General features: G+C 35.8%; 2 protein-coding genes across 3 annotated transcripts in view; both read left to right on the forward strand.

The window, feature by feature from the left end:
• The window catches only part of LOC123757860 (GRIP1-associated protein 1), a 22,918-nt gene extending 15,581 nt beyond the window's left edge, over positions 1-7,337 (forward strand). The window contains exons 15-17 of one of the 2 annotated variants that reach the window (XM_045741748.2): positions 1,519-1,628; positions 1,998-2,190; positions 2,813-7,337. In XM_045741748.2, the coding sequence (XP_045597704.2) occupies positions 1,519-1,628; positions 1,998-2,190; positions 2,813-3,090 (581 nt within the window). In that variant the 3' untranslated portion in view covers positions 3,091-7,337. The remainder of the gene's footprint in view (positions 1-1,518; positions 1,629-1,997; positions 2,191-2,812) is intronic. The other variant, XM_045741747.2, reaches the window with a different exon arrangement.
• A 5,875-nt stretch (positions 7,338-13,212) lies between these two features.
• Positions 13,213-21,699, forward strand: mRpL46 (mitochondrial ribosomal protein L46). Its single transcript, XM_045741754.2, has 6 exons — positions 13,213-13,369; positions 14,729-14,838; positions 15,031-15,232; positions 18,423-18,562; positions 18,764-18,895; positions 21,385-21,699. The coding sequence occupies exons 1-6, from the start codon at positions 13,291-13,293 to the stop codon at positions 21,541-21,543; spliced, it is 822 nt and encodes a 273-aa protein (XP_045597710.1). The 5' UTR covers positions 13,213-13,290; the 3' UTR covers positions 21,544-21,699.
• Positions 21,700-22,608: the final 909 nt, after the last annotated feature.

The following is a 22,608-nucleotide window of genomic DNA, read 5'->3' on the forward strand; positions in this document are numbered from 1 at the left end:
AGTTCCATTTTTGTTCTCTGAGGATAGTTTCAGGGATCCACTGGGGAGGGCTCCTTCCAGAAGCCCAGCATTGAATGTAATGAAACTCCTCTTTCTGGAGGAGCCTTGGTGACTCTGATTAGACTCTGACCCCATCCCTGCAGTTTCATTGGTTTGTTATTGGGTTGTTCATTAGCTCCAGAACTGACAGGTCAGTGGAGCTGGCTGGGGCTGGGCTGCTTTGTGATGGTAATCAGTACTTATGAAATTTCAAGCCATTTTGAGTGCATCCTGTGTTCTTTGTAAATCGCTTGAAGATTTGTTTGGCAGTTTCAAGGCTTTTTCTGTAAACCCTCCAGTTCTCTATAAGGTTTTGCTGAATTCTGGAGGATTTTTCCAGTGGAGTTGCATATTGTCACTCACTCCCAGTGCCTCTATGAGGGTGCCAGGTTCTGGCTCTGGAACAGAGTAGTACAAAGAAAACTTCCGCGACTAATGTGAACTTTTAGTATGGAGCCATAACAGTAACATAGCTTCAGGTAGCTACTGGGGCTCCTCCAGAGAGAGCCACTTTCATAACATTCAATGCTTTAACTAATTAGATAATTTGTCTCAAATAAAAAAAAACATTTTTCATTTGAGTCAACATTCTACTGTGAATTATTTTTGCCTAGGAGGCGGTAGTCATCATGCCAGGAATAAGGAGACATCCAGGGAGCATTTTTCTTGTAGCTACCTACCTACTTAACCATCTCAGTTCATCCTGAATAGAAAACAAAAATGTTTTCTATTCATCAAAATAAAAAACAAAAATGTTTTCTATTCATGGGTTCTTGATTAGGTTAGGTTCAGTTAATTTTTATACATCATTTTTGTGACACAACAACTTTAGAAGACATGCTGCTCGGGTAATGTGTCTTTATATACCGAGAACAAGATGGTATCACAAAACTGTCCCTTGTTTCACAACATTAGCTGAAGAAAAGAACTTTGCCCTGTTTAACAGCAGTGTTTTTAAACTAAATGCAATAAACAGGTATCTAGCAATAATAGAACAGACTATATATACAGTCGTTTAACTTTTTTGGAAAGTTTAAAGTTCAACAAATTAAAAAAACTTTATAAGCATAAATGAATAATGTACAGCCATCACATCACTGGCCACCCTGTGATGAATAATACTTGAGAATAGGTTCATTCACTAGAAAGCCAGTGAGCATTTAAAAGTTCTTTTCAAAAGTCAGGTATATTTGACAAATTATTACTGTAAGAGCATTTTAGATCGGTTTATTTACCATTATAAAAGTTTGTTTTTACTTTTTTCTCAGATTTGGCTCATATATATACTGTATATATATACATATATATATTGTACAAGAAAATGCATGTGAATTCATGAATGTAAACTCCTGTAAGATATTTTGCCACTGTGGCTTATGGTGGTACATGAACAGAAATGTTTTGATGTTGCAAAAAAGTGTGAAATTTTCATCAGAAATGTTTCTAGAAGAAAACTCATCTAACCAACCTAATTTACAGCCATGTCAGAAGTAGGCGATGATGTAAGCAGTGTGTCGTCTTGGTCTATGGTGTCGGGTGAGCCACGAGACTCTTCTACCCGAGAGAATAGTATCATCATTTCTCCACAAGTTAGTCTTCATTTACTTATAGACATCAGTCTGTAGTACAGTCTACTAATTTTATTTTCGATTTAACTAAGTTAATGATGTTACAAACTCCTGAAATAATTATGGTATTGACCAATATTTTCTTTATTTTTTATTTAACTTCTATCTTTTTAATGTTACTCACAAGAATGAACATTCAGTTTTTTAACATTTGTAGATTCTCCATTTAACTGTAGTCTTGATCTTGCGTTTGAAAGTCTCTCTTCTCCCATCTCAATATGACAGTATTTTTTGTTACCATATGTTGATGAGCACTTTAAATAAAAGGATGCTGATGTAAAGTAGTTTGAACAATTTAATAATATATATAATATAATTATTGTATTTTAGGGATCACCTCCTCCTGGTGTAGTTACTGAGGAAACTGCATCGTTAGTTAATCGTGTGACGGAACTTCAGCAGCAGAAATGGCAATTGGAAGAACAAATTACTCACCTGGAAGCCTCATCGGCTGCAATGGCTGACGACCTCCTAAAAAAATCGGCAATCATTCAACACTACTACATGGAACAGAAGACTCATGGTATTAATGTTTATACTGTGTTATTAAATTCACAAATGAATTCACAAATTTGTTGCCTGAATTACATTTTGTGTTGGCCTAAAAACATGTACATTATTAGGTAACCTCTCTCCTTTTATTCACTTAGATGATTATTCACCCTTTGTCTTCTGCTGCATCCACATCTTTTTACTCTTATCATCTTAACTTTCTGCTCTCATCTTCCATTCCTCTATTTTTTCCTCCCAGGGTTTTATCAACCTCTCAATTTTAATCTACCAGTCTGCCTAGATTTTTTAATATAATTTTGGTAAATTTGATGCAAATGATAGTTTTGAAGGGGTGATGTGCTTCGTGATTGTAATTCCTTAATTCTCAATTTTGTTTATTTTGTTACCCTTTAGTATTTAATTTTTGTTTATCACTCCTTCTCTCCCTCCCTTTCCTCTTTTCCCTTCTCCTATTATGGTTTCTTCTGTCATTGTCAAATTATTTAAATTAAATTATTTAAATAATCATTTTGCTTCATCTAATAAGTCTTCCTTTTCTTCCCACATCACACATTTTTTCTTGCTTGCTAACTGTGTGACAGACATGTTTATTTTTAACATTTTATCTGTTATTATGAATACCTCATTTACAGATAGTACTCAATCATCACCTACTTCTCCCATACACCCTGGGTTGGGAGAAAAGCTGAATGTTCGCCGCATGTTGGAAATGATGCGAGGAAGTGGTAGCGAAGAATCCATGAGGGAGATCAATCGTCGTTTGCAGAGTCTTCTAGAGGAAACCCTCACGAAGAACATGCAGCTTCATCAGGATGTAGAAAATCTTTCTGAGCAGGTGCACCAATTGACCAAACTGGCTGCTGAGAAAGCAAAAGCTGACCATTCTCCTTCTCTAGATACTCAGATTTAAATGAGGATGTTGCAAGATAAAGGTATATTCAAAAGTATGTATCACATTATACTGAACTTCATTAACCTTCGTGTAAAATTGTTCTAATTTTTACCGGTTACTTTCCCAACATTTTTAACAGGGTAATTTGTGATGGATTATCTTAGTACATTTCAATATTTTGCCCCTTGCCTTTGTATGTGGGTTAATTTCAAAATATTTATCTCCCTGTTTCCAATAGGACTTGGGAAAAATCTCACCAATTTTTTAAAAAATAGGTTTGAGACATTACATGTACTGTACATGTTTAGATTTCCCATATCATTGTTGTATCAAGCTGAAGCTTTATATAATTACTAGAAGTGGATTAATGTTTGTGTACTTGTAGTAAATGTGCAGACCAAATAGGATACTTGTGGTATGTATTTTGATTACAATAGTATATTGAATATAAAGTTTATTGCAAGTGACTTACATAATTGTGTTCTGTGAATCTCATGTTCATAAATTAATATTTTAGCATATTTATTAACAAAAATTGCATATGAAAATACGGATGTACTGGTAATCATAAATTTCCTATAAAATTTATAGTTAATCATCTTCATACTCTCAAGTGTTACAAGCTCTGAATTCTGAATAATCTTGTATATTTAGTTTGGCTGTTAAACTAATGAACCAGCAGCCACTTAGTCTGTACTGAGGGAAGAAACCACTTGGGGAAAATCAAGCGCTGCCTTAGAAACTATTCATGTAGTTTTAAACTGAAAGGGAAGAAATGAGAAGAGGCACAGTACAAAAAATATAAATCCATAAGAGATAGATAATGGAAGCAGTAAAATATGAAAGGTTTATATGATGGTAAGGTAATTATCAGGCAAAAGCACTAAGCAATTATGACTATACAGCACTTGGAAGGGATGAGGATAAAGATTTAGGACAGGATAAACAAAAGGAATGGTGCCCAACCACTTGAACAGTCGGGAATTGAACTCCAACCTGCATAAAGTGAGACCGTCACTCTACCATCCAGCCCAAGTGGTTGGGCAGGTTTATATGAAGTGAAAACAAGTTGTAGATCGCACCCATAAGAAAAGAGTACGATGGACAAAGGTAACAAGAACAAAAAGATACCTTTTCGGTGTTAAGCCACTGTCGCTGGCTTAACACTGTACGGTATATTTCTTGTGCAGCGTCACTGTCTCTGATGACACATAAAAGAAGGCATTGTTCTCAACCCCCCTCCTCCCACCATCCATGCTAACTCAGGAAGGAGATGAGCTCCTGTCAGGCAAGAAACTTAACTACATATGTGAGACAGGTGCAAGCCTTGAAGCCTACAAGATGCTGTTGCTATAAAAGACAAATTTGAACGTGACGTAGCCTGTAAGCTACTTTTCACAACAACATAGCCTTCCCGGTTTGGTGCCTTCTTTTGATAATTACTTACTTTTCACAACAGAATAGGCGTATAGAGGGGCTCTATAAAGTCAAGATCAATCCCAGTAAGTGTCACATAAAAGATGGTCACCTCCCTCCAGGCATGATCGACATTACAGCTACTACATCCCACGCAATAAATTATTTCCTGTAAAGTAAGAAAATCAGGAACCTGATACTTCAAGCAGAATGCGTACGAACAACCAGACAATAAAATAACAGGGTAAAGTTCTGACAGGGGTGTCTATCCTTCAAGATAATCATCAAAATTTAGTTTTCACAGCAGGAAGGCAAGACTAATGTAACCTGTGACATACTGGGTTATTGTACTCCTCTATAGGAATGATGAACTGAATGCACTGAAGCACTGGAACATCATCATTCAACACTCTAACAAAGAATCGAGAGTGAGGCAGAAAGGAGGCGGCATCATACTCAAAACTGAATGGGAAAATTCACAATACGGTACTCCTTACCCTGAGAAATGTAATTTTTGATCTGGAGTGCAAATGTAATTCACAAAAATTGTGTTTAGAATTTTAGTGACTAATATTTCATGAAGCATAGTTTAAGAAGTAGATTTCATAAGGATGATATATAAAACGAAAGGTTAAAGGCTGTTTTCCATAAGAGCTTGCATGTAGATAATTTTGTATAGTTTATAAAATGAGTAAAAGGACAGGAACTGGCATATAAGTACAGTATGTCAAATGAAAGGCCAAGTCAAGCCTTTATTACAGACATTTTTTCTTGAAGATCAAACCTGGAAGATCTCCTTAAGTTAAATGTAATCGAGAATAAAAACTCATCGTTGGTGTCATTGAACATGGTGCATGCTTGTATTTGGCTCCCACACCAAAAAATCTGTTAACTGCTCGGCATTCTCAAGAGATGATGCTAATCCTCCTGACTTTCCTTTATACTGTATATGAAAAACGAATTCGGATATTTTCTGTTTTGTAGCTTGATAAATGTCCATTTTTCTCATCAATATAGCATTGTGATGTGTGGTTGTGCAAATAACTAAACTGTAATATGATCTCTACTGCCAAGCCACTTGGAAAGTTAATATTAGAGATTTTCATGTTTAAGGCTGTAATGTGTTCACAATAATTATATGAGTAAGGAAAACAGTAATTTGTAAGAAAGATTATAATATACTGTATCATAAAGACGTGATAGCTCTCTTAAATATCTCGGTAAAATGTAGTTGGCAAGAATTATCTTCTCGGCTTATGTGGGTTTGTGAAGCATTGCGGCTCTGATATCATTCAAGCTCTACAGTAGATTCTCCTTATTTGAGTGCCTTCTTATTGTCACAAAACCAGAGCTTTTTTCAGTAGAAACTTGGGGTATAATTGGCATTTATAGAATGAACAGAACTACTGTACTGCAAGTTTTTTTACATAAAATTAAGTGACAATCACAAAGATGGTGCAAGTATAACTGCATAACTTTTTTTTACAGCATTTGTGTTTGTGTTGTTTAAAGCAGTGATTGGTTTGCTCACTGTTTGATCCATGTATTTTGATTCACATGTGACTAATCTCTCTCTAAAATGTGGTATTGCACATTAATTTGTAATTGATAAGTTAGAAAGTTGATTTTAATCATAGACATTAACATAATGCTTTACTTTCATCAGATGTTATTTTTAATAGTAAAAGCATCTCACTGCAGTTTATTAACTGTAATTAGCATCTGGCAATTAACATGCAGAGCAAAATTATGAACACAGTTAATTTAAAACAATGCATGGCTCTTAAGTAGTAAGATTTTACATATTTCTAAATATTAATGATGATCTAGTCCTTACTGTTTCATAGAATATTTATTTCTAAGTAAATAAAATACTGAGTGTAAATAAAAATGCTATTTTATGAAAGAAAGGCATTCTCCATGTCAGTGTAAAATAGAAAAAACATTAAAATTGAGATTTCTAATAAGTTGGAAGACCACACAAAGTTGAAGTGGCATGGTAAGCACAGAGGGCTTATGGTAGATAGTAGGTTTAATGATAAGAAAAGACTTATGAATATGATTGCTGAGAAGTACTGTCTACTTGCACTAGTGTTTAAAAGTGGGACTTGGAAATGAAATGCTAGGCATAATAATAATAGTAATAATACTGTAATATTAATGTAAAGAAATACCAACCGAGTGTATTGAAGACATTATCTATATTGACTGCTTTGTTCATTCATTAATAGTGTGTAGGTGAACTATCTTTGTGTATGTGAGCACACACACACACACACGCTCGCTCACTCACTCACTCACTCACTATGCACACGCACACCCCACACACATACGTATGTGCATGTGTGCACGTGCGCACACTTGGAGGAATTTGAGCTCACCGGTGATTAGGTCAAAAGGAATCTGTTGGAGCTGAATGTGACAAAGATTGTCGAGTCTAACAGAATCTCACCATGGATACTAAAAGAGGGTGCAAAAGCACTTAGTGTGCCACTCTTTATGGTGTATAACAGGTCACTGGAAACAGGAGACTTATCGAAAAGCTGGAAGACGGCTTATGTAGTTGCTATATACAAAAAGGGTGACAGGCAAGAGGCACTGAACTACAGGCCAGTTTCACTAACTTGTATACCATGCAAAGTGATGGAGAAGATCATGAGGAAAAGGCTCGTAGAACATCTGGAGGGAAATAGCTTTGTAACACACCACCAGCATGTGTACAGAGATGGTAAATTGTGCCTTGCAGGCTTCATAGAACTCTATGACCAAACAACAAAAATTAAGCAAGAAAGAAAAGGGTGGGTAGACTGCATTTTCTTGGACTGTCAAAAAGCCTTTGACACAGTACCCTATGCAAAAATTATGAGAAGCAGCAAGACATGAAGGTAGACAGAAACTACAGGACGACCTGGACAAACTGGAGGAATAGTTTAGAAAATGGCTACTAAGGTTCAACTCAGGAAAGTGTAAAGTAATGAAATTAGGCAAAGGGAACAGAAAGCTGAACACAAAGTACCATCTAAGAGGTGAAATCCTGCAAGAGTCAAACAGAAAGAAAGATCTGGGGATTGATATCACACCGAACTTGTCCCCAGAAACCCACATTAAAAGGATATCACCAGTGGCATATGCTAGATTGGCCAATACAAGAACTGCCTTTAGAAACTTGTGTAAGGAATCATTCAGGACCTTGCATACCACTTATGTCAGATCAATCCTGGAACATACAGCTCCAGCATGGAGCCCATACCTAGTTAAACACAAGACAAAGTTAGAGAAGATTCAGAGGTTTGCCTCCAGACTCGTCCCAGAACTGAGAGGTATGAGCTACGAGGAAAGGCTAAGGGAGCTGAACCTTACGTCCCTGGAAAACAGAAGAGTAAGGGAAGACATGATAACCACCTACAAAATTCTCGGGGGAGAATTGATAGGGTGGACAAAGACAAACTCTTTAGCACGGGTGGAACACAAACAAGGGGACATAGATGGAAACTTAGTACCCAAATGAGCCACACAGATATTAGAAAGAATTTTTTCAGTGTCAGAGTAGTTAATTAATGGAATGCATTAAGCTGTGATGTGGTGGAGGCTGACTCCATACACAGTTTCAGATGTAGATTTGAGAGAGCCCAGTAGGCTCAGGCTACAACCAGTTAATTGACAGTCAAGAGACAGGACCAAAGAGCCAAAGCTCAACCCCTGCAAGCACAACTAGGTGAGTACACACACACACTCAGATATTGTGTGCAAAGCTTTTTGGTTGGTAAAAGTTGTGGCAATATTAATATAAAATTTAACTTTGCTTTAAATTCTTAATGTAGTTACAATGTTTCATAAAATAATTTATCTCTAATATATTAATATTATGGGTTTTATTTTTCTAGTCAATTTGTGTTCATTCTTCAATAATATAATTTGCTTTAGAAATGTGCAATACTGTGCTGGCATAATTAGGCTATAAATAAATATCAGACCACAGCTTTAATAAAATTCAGCCGTCCATTTGTTGTAAGGTAAGTGATGCTTAGAATGTAATATGTGAGAGCTGGACACCATATCTACTACACAAATCAAACTCTTGGGGAAATTATTTGCAATATAATGGGATTTTACTTCTGTAACTTACTGAAGGCAGCTTCCTGCATATTTAAATTTGTTGTATTCACTTCAAATCATCTATTGCCAATCAATATGAATTTAAGTTTCTGCTGTGTAGAGAATTTTTACTATTGCATTATTCTTATACAAATACAAATTCATTAACATTAAACATACAGCAATTAAATTGCTTGCCATCAAAGTTTGTGTTATGGTAGTAAAGTAAAACTATTTTTCATTTTGGACAGTATATCATTACTACTAAACATGTGTAAATACTTTAAACAAATGTAGACTTCTTATAACAAAGAATATTATTGTACTCTGGTTTGTTCCTCTGTACCAGGTTTTTCTATATTCAAAGGTAGAACAAGGAGAAGCATACTTTAATGTTCAGTACTGTACACAAGTTTATCTATGTGTTGTATAAAGTTAAAAATTCTAGGTAAACTATGCACCATCCAAAGCTACATAATACATTCTTGTGGTGTATGGTTGAAAAGTTAGGTAAGCTGGGCACATTAGAAGCTGCATATTGCAACTGTATTGTGAACTTAACATTCATTTCAAAATCAAAAAAATAATTTGAGTTATATCAGCATAACATATAGGCGCATTTGGTATGGAAGTTTCTTTACACAGTCTCGTTATGTCACTGTCCTGGCATGACAGATGGAAGATAATGACACTTGTTTTATTTGCAGTAAATCATTAAAGAAATTTCTTGGATATTTTTTTATATTGTGATTAAAATTTAATAAGTAGCTTATGACAATGCAGCCTTCTGCCACTGTATGTAATGTTCCCTACGTTTACAATAATAACTTATAATCGTACTAACACTTGCGGTGTTCAGTCATAGCATGGTGTACCATGCCTCTGTTGTTCTTACATGTGTGAATGTTTTAAACAAAAAAAGGGTGATTTTATTAGTTTAAAAAGATGTGTATGGATAAAATACAGCTACATTTTTTGCAAAGACGACATCTATTTATATCATGTGTGCAATTTTCAAAATAATGTTATTTGTGGAGCCATAAGATACTGTAGTTGAAGGCAGCCACATATATATACCATGTCTTGTAGATCCCCCAAATTATGTAAATAAAATATGGATAAAGTTATATACTGTACTTCACAAGTTTTAATATACCAATTTATGCTACTAATTAATAAATAGATGAATACAACAAAACATGGCTGTTTGGTTTATATATTGGAATAAATCAAGATTTCTTTACAAATGAGTGGTATAAAACATGACTAACTATATATATAATACTGTATATATATATATATATATATATATATATATATATATATATATATATATATATATATATATATAATATATATATAATATATATATAATATATATATAATATATATATAATATATATATAATATATATATAATATATATATATAATATATATATATATATATATATATATATATATATATATATATATGTCGTACCTAGTAGCCAGAACTCACTTCTCAGCCTACTATTCAAGGCCCGATTTGCCTAATAAGCCAAGTTTTCATGAATTAATATATTTACTATAATTTTTTTCTGATGAAATGATAAAGCAACCCTTTTCTCTATGTATGAGGTCAATTTTTTTTTATTGGAGTTAAAATTAACGTAGATATATGACCGAACCTAACCAACCCTACCTAACCTAACCTAACCTATATTTATAGGTAAGGTTAGGTTAGGTAGCCAAAAAAAGCTAGGTTAGGTTAGGTTAGGTAGGTTAGGTAGACGAAAAAACATTAATTCATGAAAACTTGGCTTATTAGGCAAATCGGGCCTTGAATAATAGGCTGAGAAGTGTGTTCTGGCTATTAGGTACGACATATATATATATATATATATATATATATATATATATGTCGTACCTAATAGCCAGAACGCACTTCTCAGCCTACTATTCAAGGCCCGATTTGCCTAATAAGCCAAGTTTTCATGAATTAATGTTTTTTCGTCTACCTAACCTACCTAACCTAACCTAACCTAGCTTTTTTTGGCTACCTAACCTAACCTTACCTATAAATATAGGTTAGGTTAGGTTAGGTAGGGTTGGTTAGGTTCGGTCATATATCTACGTTAATTTTAACTCCAATAAAAAAAAATTGACCTCATACATAGAGAAAAGGGTTGCTTTATCATTTCATAAGAAAAAAATTATAGTAAATATATTAATTCAGGAAAACTTGGCTTATTAGGCAAATCGGGCCTTGAATAGTAGGCTGAGAAGTGAGTTCTGGCTACTAGGTACGACATATATATATATATATATATATATATATATATATATATAAATAATTGGTGTATAAATTGTATATATATATATATATATATATATATATAATATATAATATATAATATATATATATATATATTGTACCCAAGCTTTAATATACCACCATCAAAAGAACATAGCTGCTTTGGAAAAATTTCAACACAGAGCAACAAAAATCATCTCAGAACAGCAAACTCTCATACCAGGAATAGTTGAGGGCCACTGGACTAACAATACGGCAAACCAGGCATGACAGCCAATCTTACTGAGACCTTTAAAATACTGAACAACTTGGAGGATATTTATGTGGACTGCTTCTTTAAAAGGTCAAATGTAATGCATAAAAAAGGCAACACCTTTCATGCTCAACAAGCCATAGTGCAGGACAGAAAATACATGGCACTTTTTCACCCATGAAACTATGTACAGTACAGTACTGCTTAAACCATAAATGCCAAAACTTTACTTCAGATCAAAATCCAGATTGAACAAATCCTCGCAAACACTGGGGGATTGTTGACCTGGCTTCCTGTTCCCATCGAGGCCAACTCGCGATGTGGTGGCCCTAAGGTAAATTCAGGTAATGAAACAATCAAGTAATATATGACATAATTTGAAATTGTAAAAATACAGTACTTCAGTCATCTAATGTGATTGAGTTTTCAATTGCTCACTACAATATGTTGTTTGACAATTCTCTAACATTGTACATGGGAGACATGAAATGTGTATATGTTGGTTAGCATTTTAGCTAAAGGGCCTCATTTGTGTAGTAAAGATTAAAATAATCATCAATAATCCTTCCATCCACTACAGTTCTCATCAACTGTAGTGGGCCAGCCAGAGGCTTAGGGCCCATGCAGGAATTTTCCCTAAAAAAAAATCAACTGTACTCAGCCCTAAACTTACACACCTGCAAGTTTCCCTTCTCCCACATATTGGGAGAATGCAGGGGAGAGGAGAAAAGTAATGGGGGTGGGGGAAGAGACAGACTACTTCTCCCACATGTTGGGAGGATGTAGGGAGAAGAGAAAGGTAATGAGGAATGGGAAAAGAGACAGACAGACTACACTGGGCACTGCCAGGTACACAAGCCAGTAGATCTGTAAGCGAGAGAATGTTTGCAGATGATGAGTCACAATAACGTGGCTGAAATATGTTGACCAGACCACACACTATAAAATGAAGGGACGACGACGTTTCGGTCTGTCCTGGACCATTCTCAAGTCGATTGTGTTTGTTGTTTGTCTGTCCAAGATAGGATGCTAAATGCTAGGGGGCTAGCCCCACCCAATTTTCACACATGTGGGGTAGGGGAGTGTCATAGGTCAGTTGAGGGTCGCGTCCAGTGCCACACTTAAAGAAGTATTGGCATCTAACCCAATTCCCTGGAGCAATTTTTCACGAAAACAAGTCTTGAAATATTGGTTGTGTTGTCTGGAAACTTATTTAAGTTTTTTGTTATGTAATTTTCTGAGAGAGAAAGGGAAGGAGAAGGGTTAAGAGAGGGATGTTTAAAGAGAAGGGAGGGATGCCAGAAGAGAAGGGAGGGATGCCAGAAGAGAGTGGGGTTGTTTGAATATAGGGAGGGAGTAGTGGAGAGAGAGGGAAAGAAAGGTGGAGAGATAAGGAAAGAAAGGTGGAGAGGGGAGATGGTTGATAAAGTGATGGAGAAGAAATGAGAGGGGAGGAGGAGGGTTTCTGGGGGAAAGGAAGAAACGTGAAAGAGAGATGAGAGGGGAAGGAGGGAGAGAGTCCCGGGTCCAGTACAAGTTCTTGACATCAAATATTGTAATTAAGCCTTCATATATAGTTTAGGATAGCGATAACAACAGAATGCAGCTAATACGTCTGTTAATAGCAATATATTACCTGAAGTGTCTTAGTTCACGTTAATCACAATGTTGGCTATACAATCAATTGTCTCTATAATTTACTTGAGGGCCACTATCTCATTAGCAGCCTCGGCAAGGACAGGAAGCCGGCGGCTTTTGTCAAAGGTCCTCCATTTGTCCTGATGATTTTATCGAGCTGGATTTTAAAATTCAGCAGCCGTGTTCTGGCATTTACGCCTTCGACGGGTAGGCGGTTCCATGGGTTTATACTATAATAGTTTACTATAATAATACTATATACCTGTTTTAATTTATTTATTTGTTTACAAGACAGTTTTAATTATTTATTTGTTTATAAGACTATGTTTTAATTAATTTATTTGTTTATTATGGGTTATTGTGTTACAAATTTGGATAATTAAGTGGTACATTTTTGCAAAGTTCCAGCTTGGTGCCTTCTATTGATAGCCATTAAAAAAAAATGCGTTAAAGGGAAATCGTGCATCAGGAACCGGCTTCCAGGCATAAGGCGACACTAACATCAGAAACGCGGTAGTAAATATGGCGTCCCGGCCTCTACTGCAGACGTCGCGACATTTAGCACGATATTATAAACTTACTTCACAACTAATATTGACAAGTAAGATTAATTTCCAGCAATATACCTCAGTAGCATTAATCTATTGCCAAATAAGTGTTAAACATTGTTTTGTTTTGTGGTAAGGGTAGGGTAGGAGGCCCTGGAGCTCATGGGGATGCAGACTTATTTGCACTGGGGGGAAAGGGGGGTTTAAAGCTAGTTTCAAATTAACCATAAAGTTTTTGTGGTAGGATTTTATTGCTTTAATTTGGTTTTCCCGAATGGGACAGGAAGTGTTAGGTTTACCGAGAAACCCCTCCCCCACCCCCCAGGCCAACGACTGGATTTTCACATAATGCCGCCAACAACAGTTGCCTACCTCTCATGTACATATTTGTTACTAGGTGAACAGTCACTAGGTGAAAGGAAACTTTGTTCAAATGTCTCCATCCTACTATGAGATTTTTTTGTTAACACTGTTTAAGTAAACAGCAATTTGCTGCTACTCTGTTCTATATGTGAATTGAACTCAGTTTATAATGTTACATTATTACACTAAGCATTCCAGTTTATAATGTTACATTATTATACTCATTAATTACAGTATAAAGAATTATTTAACTTTTTCCTCCACAATATGGGTGCATTTACAGTTTTATCTTTTTAGAAACATCTTCAATTGAACCTCACACATGAAAGATATCAACCAGGAAAATCTTGATGTATAAAGTTTTTTTTCTTTCTCTTATCCCCAGTCTTTCCCACACCTCAGCCTCTAAACCTTGTGTGAACAAAACCATGTCATCACAAAATGTAGAATTTTGTTTAAACAATATGCCTTTAATGCTTTGTGAACTAGTGGCTGTATGTTGACCAGACCACACACTAGAAGGTGAAGGGACGACGACGTTTCGGTCCGTCCTGGACCATTCTCAAATCGATTGTTATAATGTTACATTATTACACCAAGCATTCCAGTCTATAATGTTACATTATTACACCAAGCATTCCAGTTTATAATGTTACATTATTATACCCATTAATTACAGTATAAAGAATTATTTAACTTTTTCCTCCACAATCGACTTGAGAATGGTCCAGGACGGACCGAAACGTCGTCGTCCCTTCACCTTCTAGTGTGTGTGGTCTGGTCAACATACAGTACTTTAGCCACGTTATTGTGACTCGTCGCCTGCATAGTGGCTGTATTACACATTCATTTTATGTAACAACTTTTCAACCTCTGTACTATGTTTTTCAGTACATTTTTTATATAAATTTGTGTATTATTGTATATGCAATGACTTTCCCATGAACTCAACTTCTGTTTCTTACATTATATCTGGCTACAGAAATCTTGAAAGTATATTTCCAAACTATAGGGAGTTATCATTCATGCCCCTTATTTTTCACCCACAGGATCACAGAGTAATTGTGCTGGGAAATGGCAAATTATGGGAGCAGCATGTATAATACGACCACCAGTTATCTGTCCCCCAATGAAACCAATAGAGCAGCAGTATTCTGAGGTATGAATATCCCTCTTTTATTTTGCATTACAATTTTTAGTTTATATTCTCAAAATAGACATGCTAATTCAAATATGGTTCAGTATATAACATCTAGAATGACAGAATGAAAATTCTATTTATTAATCACTTAAATGCTCTAGTTTAATACACTCTAGCTTCATTCTCTTATATCACAAATTTTTATTTTAGATGCTTGCAACTGTTGAGAAAGAACGGTCCCTCAAAAGCGATCATGAACTTCGAAGAGAAAAGGACTTATTACATACAGAATTAATGAAAACTGATGATGAAGATTTAAATCTTGAAGAAGCATCTAAACAAACGGCTTTGGAATTTGAGGATGCCTGTGATGATGAGCTAAAGGCTTTTAATGCTAGCATGTCTGTCCCAGGTTAACATCACTCTTGTTGAGTCCAGTATTTTGGTAAAAATTTAGAGAATTATACATTTCTAGGGCAATGAAACAACGAACCTTTTTAATTTAATCCATGTTTAATCCACACTTATTTCCAAACACCCTTTTTAAACACAAGAAATGGTCAAGTCTAATGTTATATGTTAGGTGCTTATCAATTGTGAGGCGGACAACAGCAATAGTTGCCATGAACGAAGCTATTCAGCTTTCTGGCAGGTAATGCAGGGATTTTGTTAATGTCAACGTGGTGTATCACCAACATGGGCTTTGTTGATCCATAATGGCAAGTGTTCCTTCTCCACTTCCCCTGACTAGGGAGCCTAACAGCTGAGTTGACAGCGCTCAGGATTCATAGTCCTAAGGTTCCGGGTTTGATCCCAGGTGGAGGCGGAAACAAATGGGCAGAGCTTCTGTCACCCTGATGCTCCTGTTCACCTAGCAGTAAATAGGTAACTGGGAGTTACACAGCTGCTACAGGCTGCTTCCTAGGGATGTGTAACTAAAAGGAGGCCTGGTCAAAGAACCGGGCCATGGGGACGCTAAGCTCTGAACTCATCTTAAGATATAACCTCAAGATATATGACTTTCATCAGATCAAGGGTTAATAGTTAATTCTGAGTTGGGTTTTAAATTCTAATTAATTAGAAAATCAAAAATAATATTATAAATTGTTTGAATTAATAGAGTATTCATTATATTGTCACTTTAATTTAATAACAAAACTTAACAGAAAACAATTTAAATTTTTTAAATTGTCACGGGGTGAGTCAGGAGTTGACGACACATATAAAGGGCATTGTTAAGTGTTATTTTCATTTAAAGAATCTCTTTAACCTTAAATGTGGAAATTATTTACAACAGAGGGAAACTGCTCAATTACAGTACTTACGAGAGAAATGTAATTTGTCAACTATGTTGTTTAGCTATTCCATGCCCAACAGCTGTAAAGTGGCTCTGCTAAATGGCTCACAGATAAATGCCACTCTTTTTATATTTGAAAAGCACTGTCAACTATTAATCTGTGTAAATGTGGGAAACACAGGTTCACAGCACTACTGGTTAGGTATTTGTACCAATATTTAAAATGTGAGAAGTTTGCAGGTACTGTACACTTTGTTGGTGCACAAGGTTTATGCTGTTCAGTTGCTTTAGTACACAACATTCAAATACTGTATTATGCTCTGACCTGTGACTCCTCACAACTTTAGATTTTTTGAATGTTTTTATATACTGTATGTATGTACACACATCATTTGGTCCCAATATACAAAAAGGGTGACAGACAAGAGGCACTGAACTACAGGCCAGTGCCCTTAACTTGTATACCATGCAAGGTGATGGAGAAGATCCTGAGAAAAATCTAGTAACACAGCTGGAGAGAAGAGACTTTGTGACAAATCGCCAACATGGGTTCAGGGAGGGTAAATCTTGCCTTGCAGGCTTAATAGAATTCTACGACCAGGTGACAAAGATTAAGCAAGAAAGAGAAGGTTGGGCGGACTGCATTTTTTGGACTCGGAAAGCCTTTGACACAGTCCCCCATAAGAGGCTGGTACATAAGCTGGATAGACAGGCAGGAGTAACTGGTAAAGTGCTCCAGTGGATAAGGGAATACCTAAGCAATAGGAAGCAGAGAGTTACAGTTAGGGGTGAGACCTCAGATTGGCACGAAGTCACCAATGGAGTCCCACAGGGCTCTGTACTCGGTCCTATCCTGTTTCTGATATACGAAAACAATCTCCCGGAATGTATAGGCTCATTCCTCTCAATGTTTGCTGACGATGCCAAAATTATGAGAAGGATTAAGACAGAGGAGGACTGTTTGAGGCTTCAAGAAGACCTAGACAAACAGAAGGAATGGTCGAACAAATGGTTGTTAAGAGTTTAACCCAAGCAAATGTAATGTAATGAAGATAGGTGTAGGGAGCAGGAGGCCAGTTACAAGGTATCATTTGGGAGGTGAAATTCTTCAAGAGTCAGAGAGAAAGACTTAGGGGGGGGGGGTTGATATCACGCCAAGCCTGTCCCCTGAAGCCCATATCACGAGGATAACATCAGCAGCATATGCCAGGTTGGCCAACATAAGAACAGCCTTTAGAAACTTTTGTAAGGAATCATTCAGAACTTTGTATACCACCTATGTCAGACCAATCCTGAAGTATGCAGTCCCAGCATGGAGTCCATATCTAGTCAAGCATAAGACTAAACTGGAAAAGGTTCAAAGCTTTGCCACCAGACTAGTACCTGGGCTGAGAGGTATGACCTACGGGAATTAAACCTCACGCCGCTGGAAGACAAGAGTTGGGGGGGGGAACATGATCACCACATACAAGATTCTCAGAGGTGTTGACAGGTAAATAAAGATAGGCTATTTAACACAAGGGGCACATGCACTAGGGGACACAGTTGGAAATTGAGTGCCCAAATGAGCCACAGAGATAATAGAAAGAATTGTTTAGTGTCAGAGTGGTTGACAAATGGAATGCATTAGGCAGTGATGTGGTGGAGACTGACTCCATGCACAGTTTCAAGTGTAGATATGATAGAGCCCAATAGGCTCAGGAACCTGTACACCATTTGAGTGAAAGTTGAGAGGTGGGACCAAAGAGCCACAGCTCAACCCCTGCAAGTACAAATAGGTGAGTACATACATACATACATTCATTCATTCATACACATACAGTATTGCATTTTTAAACCATGAAGTTATAGAAGTTGCTGCTATTTGATGTTTTATGAAAATGTGGCATGATATTCCAATTTGTGAAAATAAATGCCTCCAGATAGCAATACAGTAGTTTAAGAGTAGAAGATATGAAGGCTGAATGTGGGTACTGGAAGATTCATGCCTTGAAAGATGAATTGGAAATAGTCAAGATTGTTAGCCATTTGTATAAATGTGGAAATTACATTTTAAGATTTCCAATGATTGAATGGCAAAGGTGAAGAGCTTTGGTAGATATTCCTGAATGGTTGAAATAGTGAAATTTAATACCCGGCATATTCTGTGACACAGAATGTCACAGAATATAGCACCACAAATGGTGCTATATAGTCTTCCTGGCTTGATATCTTATTTTGATAATTATTTAATCAATTGCTATGTACAACATTTTAGATGGATGAAATATTTGTAGTTTCCTAATGGTTACATTCCAAATTTTAGGTGTTGATGTAAAAGACCTTGGCAGCCTTAATCATTCACTGGAAAGGTCAGTTATACTTGTGGTAAAGCAAAAGTTAGGAACCAGCCAGGAATGGGTTCTACCCCAGACACCTTGGTTACCAGGAGAGACATTGAGACAGGTATGAACTTTAGTTTATTTGAACTGCAGTACTATGCTTTCCTATTTGTTCCACTTTTTACTGAATAACTTAGAGCTTTATTTCTTTGTGATAGCAATAATCTTCTGTAATAATTTTCCATAGTTTTTGTTTTAAACTAGTAAATGTAGTTGGTATTTAAGAATTTGAACAGAGCTTTTGTTCAATAATTTTTACTTACAGACATGTGAGCGTCTTACTCAAGAAGCATGTGGAGATAATCTTAAAGTGAAGTTTCTTAGTAATGCTCCCTGTGGGTTCTACAAGTACAAATACCCAAAAAATGCCCGAACAGAGGGATTTATTGGTGCTAAGGTAAGTAACTTCTTGATTTGTATTATACTTGTATATAAAATCTTTTCTATCAACATTTTAAGTACAGTATTGTTTGCAAATAATTGAACACCTGAGGCTTAGGTGTCCCACCTAAGTCTCTTATCACAGCAACGGTTTAAGGTTTTCTGTTGCTCATTTCAACTTTGTTTCTTCCTCTAATTTTTCTTTGCTGTCGGTTCTGGGTACTCTATCCTTTTTTCCTGGTTGTCTGTTGATTGGCATTTCATGGCTAATGCCATCACCTCTTATTACTCGGCTTTGACGAAGCCACTCTTATTGGCATTCTGCATCGGCACTTCTTCTGTGCCATTTCGTAAGTTGTCTCGAGCTTTATTTCATCTCTGGCAGGCTCATGCTAGGGTAGTTTCTTTGTTGCAGCCTTCTCCTTCTCTGGCAAAGAATGAATTGGGATCCTTTGGCGATTGATCTCTGGTTTGTTTGGCTGAAGGTGCATCATTTGTCGTTTGGTTGTGGTGGTTCATCACTTCCTGCATGCAAGGCTGGCCTTAGGAACTGCTTGGCCCAATTTTTGGGAGGCCCTCCCATGTTCACAGCCAAGGTCTGTTTTAGTCAGATTATTTATTAAAAATAATAATTTTATTTTTTGTATAGGAAAAAACATTAAATTGTAAATGAACACCTTTATTGGAAACAAATTATCTCTTTTGGATTTCAAAAACTGACTTTCATTATAATAAGGAATATCTTTCTTGCATGCATGTAAGCCTAAAGTCCAATACAATTCAAGCTTTAGGACAAAATTCACAAGACTATGTTAGCCCTGTCACAACAGTTATTTAAACCAATTCACATTAAAGTGCCATTCATCACTAAACTGATAACAAACAAACAAAGCATATTGTACTTTGACTCGTATTTGTATTGTCTTAAAGAATTCAGTAGATATAAACATAACCTTTCAAGTTGGTGTAGGTTTATGCAGCCCGTCCTCCAAAAATGGGGTGGTAAATGTAAGGAGACAAATAAGTGCAATTATGTACTATTCATAGCAGTTAGAAATTGTACTTATTTTCACTTAGTATTAAATCGTACTGTCAAATATATTGTGAATATTTGAGTTTACCTGAAAAACTGAATAGAAAACCACACCCTCACCTAACCGTCTTAGTTTTTGAAGATAATAATTTTATTGCTTCTTAATTACAATTAGTACTTAACCTATAGCTGTATTGATATTACAGTTTTATAAAACTAATACAACAAAACTAAAATATATCAATAAATTGTAAAGTAACTAAGGATATTTTAAAATTTTGTATAAAATCTATATTGTTTAATAAACCTGAAAAAGAAATTCCTGATATTTAAAACTTGTGTATTGCTAATTGAAATTGAAAACTGCATCCTAAAATTCTGAGTGTGTTAACAGAAAACGAGGAGATTTAAATCGGGGGAGGGAGTTGGGTAAATGTAACAGCCCCATAAGTACAATTATGCACTGGTTATGACAGTACGAAAGTGTACTTATTACACTTAGTATTAAATCGTACTGTCAATTCGGAGGATGGGTTGGTTTATGACAAGCAATTACAGGTTTGGCTCTGATAGAAGGCAGTTTTACTCTGACAACACTAGAGTAGATAACCCTAGCATGGTGCCCAATTGGGAGCAATTAGTCCACATGGCTTAAAATTGGCTCTCCCTGCATGCCACCTATCCTGCTTCGGTGGATGCCCTGTTCCGGTTTCCTTGGTTCCTTGTTTAAAGGCATGTTTATCTCAGGTTGTCTGCTGTGGCATTGTAGCTCGTGAGCCTGCCGTCTACCCTCATGCCTTTGTTGTTTATGGCTTTGGCTGCTGTGTTCACTACTGTGTCATGGGCTGCTCTCTGGGTTTGAGGTTTTGAAAGGTCTGTTTTGATTCTAGCTACTCGTGTAGTTGCTGCTCTCATCCTTCTTGGAAAGTTTTGTATTTTCTGTCTACTCTGTGGTTAGCTTCAGGGAGCTACCTAGAGGCTTCTCCAGAAAACCAGTATTGAATGTAATGAAACACCTCTTTCTGGTACAGCCTCAGTGACTAATTCGCTCTCCACCTTCCCTACTTGGAGCATTGCTTCATGGTTTCTTGGCTATAGACAGGCTGCTGGTCAGGGTGGAAGCCTGGAGCTCTTGGGGTGCAGAGACTTGCCTGCACTGGAGGTGTTAAATCTAGTTTCAAATTAACCATTTAGTTTTGAATGAATCATTTGTAGTTATAATATTTATATTGATTGACATAAAAATATGAATAACTATTCATGTAAATCGAGCAAAATATTTTATTTTAGTGACAATGAACCAGAAGTTAAATGCAGCTTGTTAAAATTCAATGTTTACACCAAACACTGTTTAATTTCATTGCAACAACATTGAATAAGAATGATACTGAAATAAAATTAAATGAGTTCTTTTAGAATATATTTAATAATGCTTAATAATGTATACTGGTAACTAATTCCCCTGTTTTCAGGTTTTTTTCTACAAGGGTCAAGTGAGAGAGAACAATGGGTCAGTATATCCAGGAGAAAACATTGTTGAATACCAGTGGTTGACACATGATAAATTAGATGAAAAGTTCAAGCAATCGTATGCAAAATCTGTTTCCATGTTTCTAGTGTCTGATCAGTAAGTGTTCATTTAGTAAACAAAAGTGGTGGTACCATTACCAAGAGGATGATCACTTCTTTTGATTGTTTGTGTACGATAGCGTGATTTCATGGTGTGGTATAAGTTTTTGCTACTTGTAAATATGTGAAGGATTTTTTTAAATAAATATCTATCATGATGTAATTTGTTTTGTTTACAGTGTGTATATTAAGTAAAAATTATTCAGTTCCCAAGAAAATATATTAAATTTTATTATATTTTTATTCCCCTCATATACATAGAAACTTTTAATAATTTTTTCAATTAAGTTTTCACTATAAGAAGCCAAAAATTCCATGTGATGAAATGACTAGTCATGTTGGTATTCATAATTCTAACTGCACAGGTGAATTGAAAATAGTAAGAAGTATGAGAGGTATCGGTAAGGTGAAGTTTCCACAACTTTAGTGTTTATTCATAAAGTAGGTTTTATCATTTGAAATACAGTAGATGCTAATTAATCAAATAGCTGATGTGCCTACAAACCCTATTAAACAAATAGTACATTATGTAGTAGAAAGATAACTTATGTATAATATATGCCTAGACTTGGTGAGTTCTCAAAACCTATGAATATATCAATGGGTTATTAAAATACACATATTTTACATTTCTCTAATCCGTCAGTTTTCAACTTCCAGTTGTGCTCCCCCGCCCTCTCGTTCTTATGCCCTCGCCTAAAAAAAACTATTTCTATCCATTTTGTCTGTTTCCCTCAGTATCTTGTAAGGTTGACTTATATTGCCTCTAGCAAGGACATGATCTGAGTACTGTAGTACATTATTTATTGTTGCTGTTAATGACATCAACTCTTACCTTCCAACTGAAGTTTCGTAAGCATTATTTGTCGACAATTAAATTATTTGTTACTGCAGTCATGCTGTTCTAGATCCAAAGGATCGTTCAAATAATGGTAAATAATATCTCTGCTTTGACTTCCAGACATACATACTATAAAAATTTTGCTCAGAAATGCTTATGATATTTAATAGGAAATAAATATATCAAGCCTGGATTCAAGTACTTTTTCTCAAGTACAAGTAATATA

Source organism: Procambarus clarkii, chromosome 40 (assembly GCF_040958095.1).
Source record: "Procambarus clarkii isolate CNS0578487 chromosome 40, FALCON_Pclarkii_2.0, whole genome shotgun sequence".
Classification (NCBI taxonomy): Eukaryota; Metazoa; Arthropoda; class Malacostraca; order Decapoda; family Cambaridae; genus Procambarus; species Procambarus clarkii.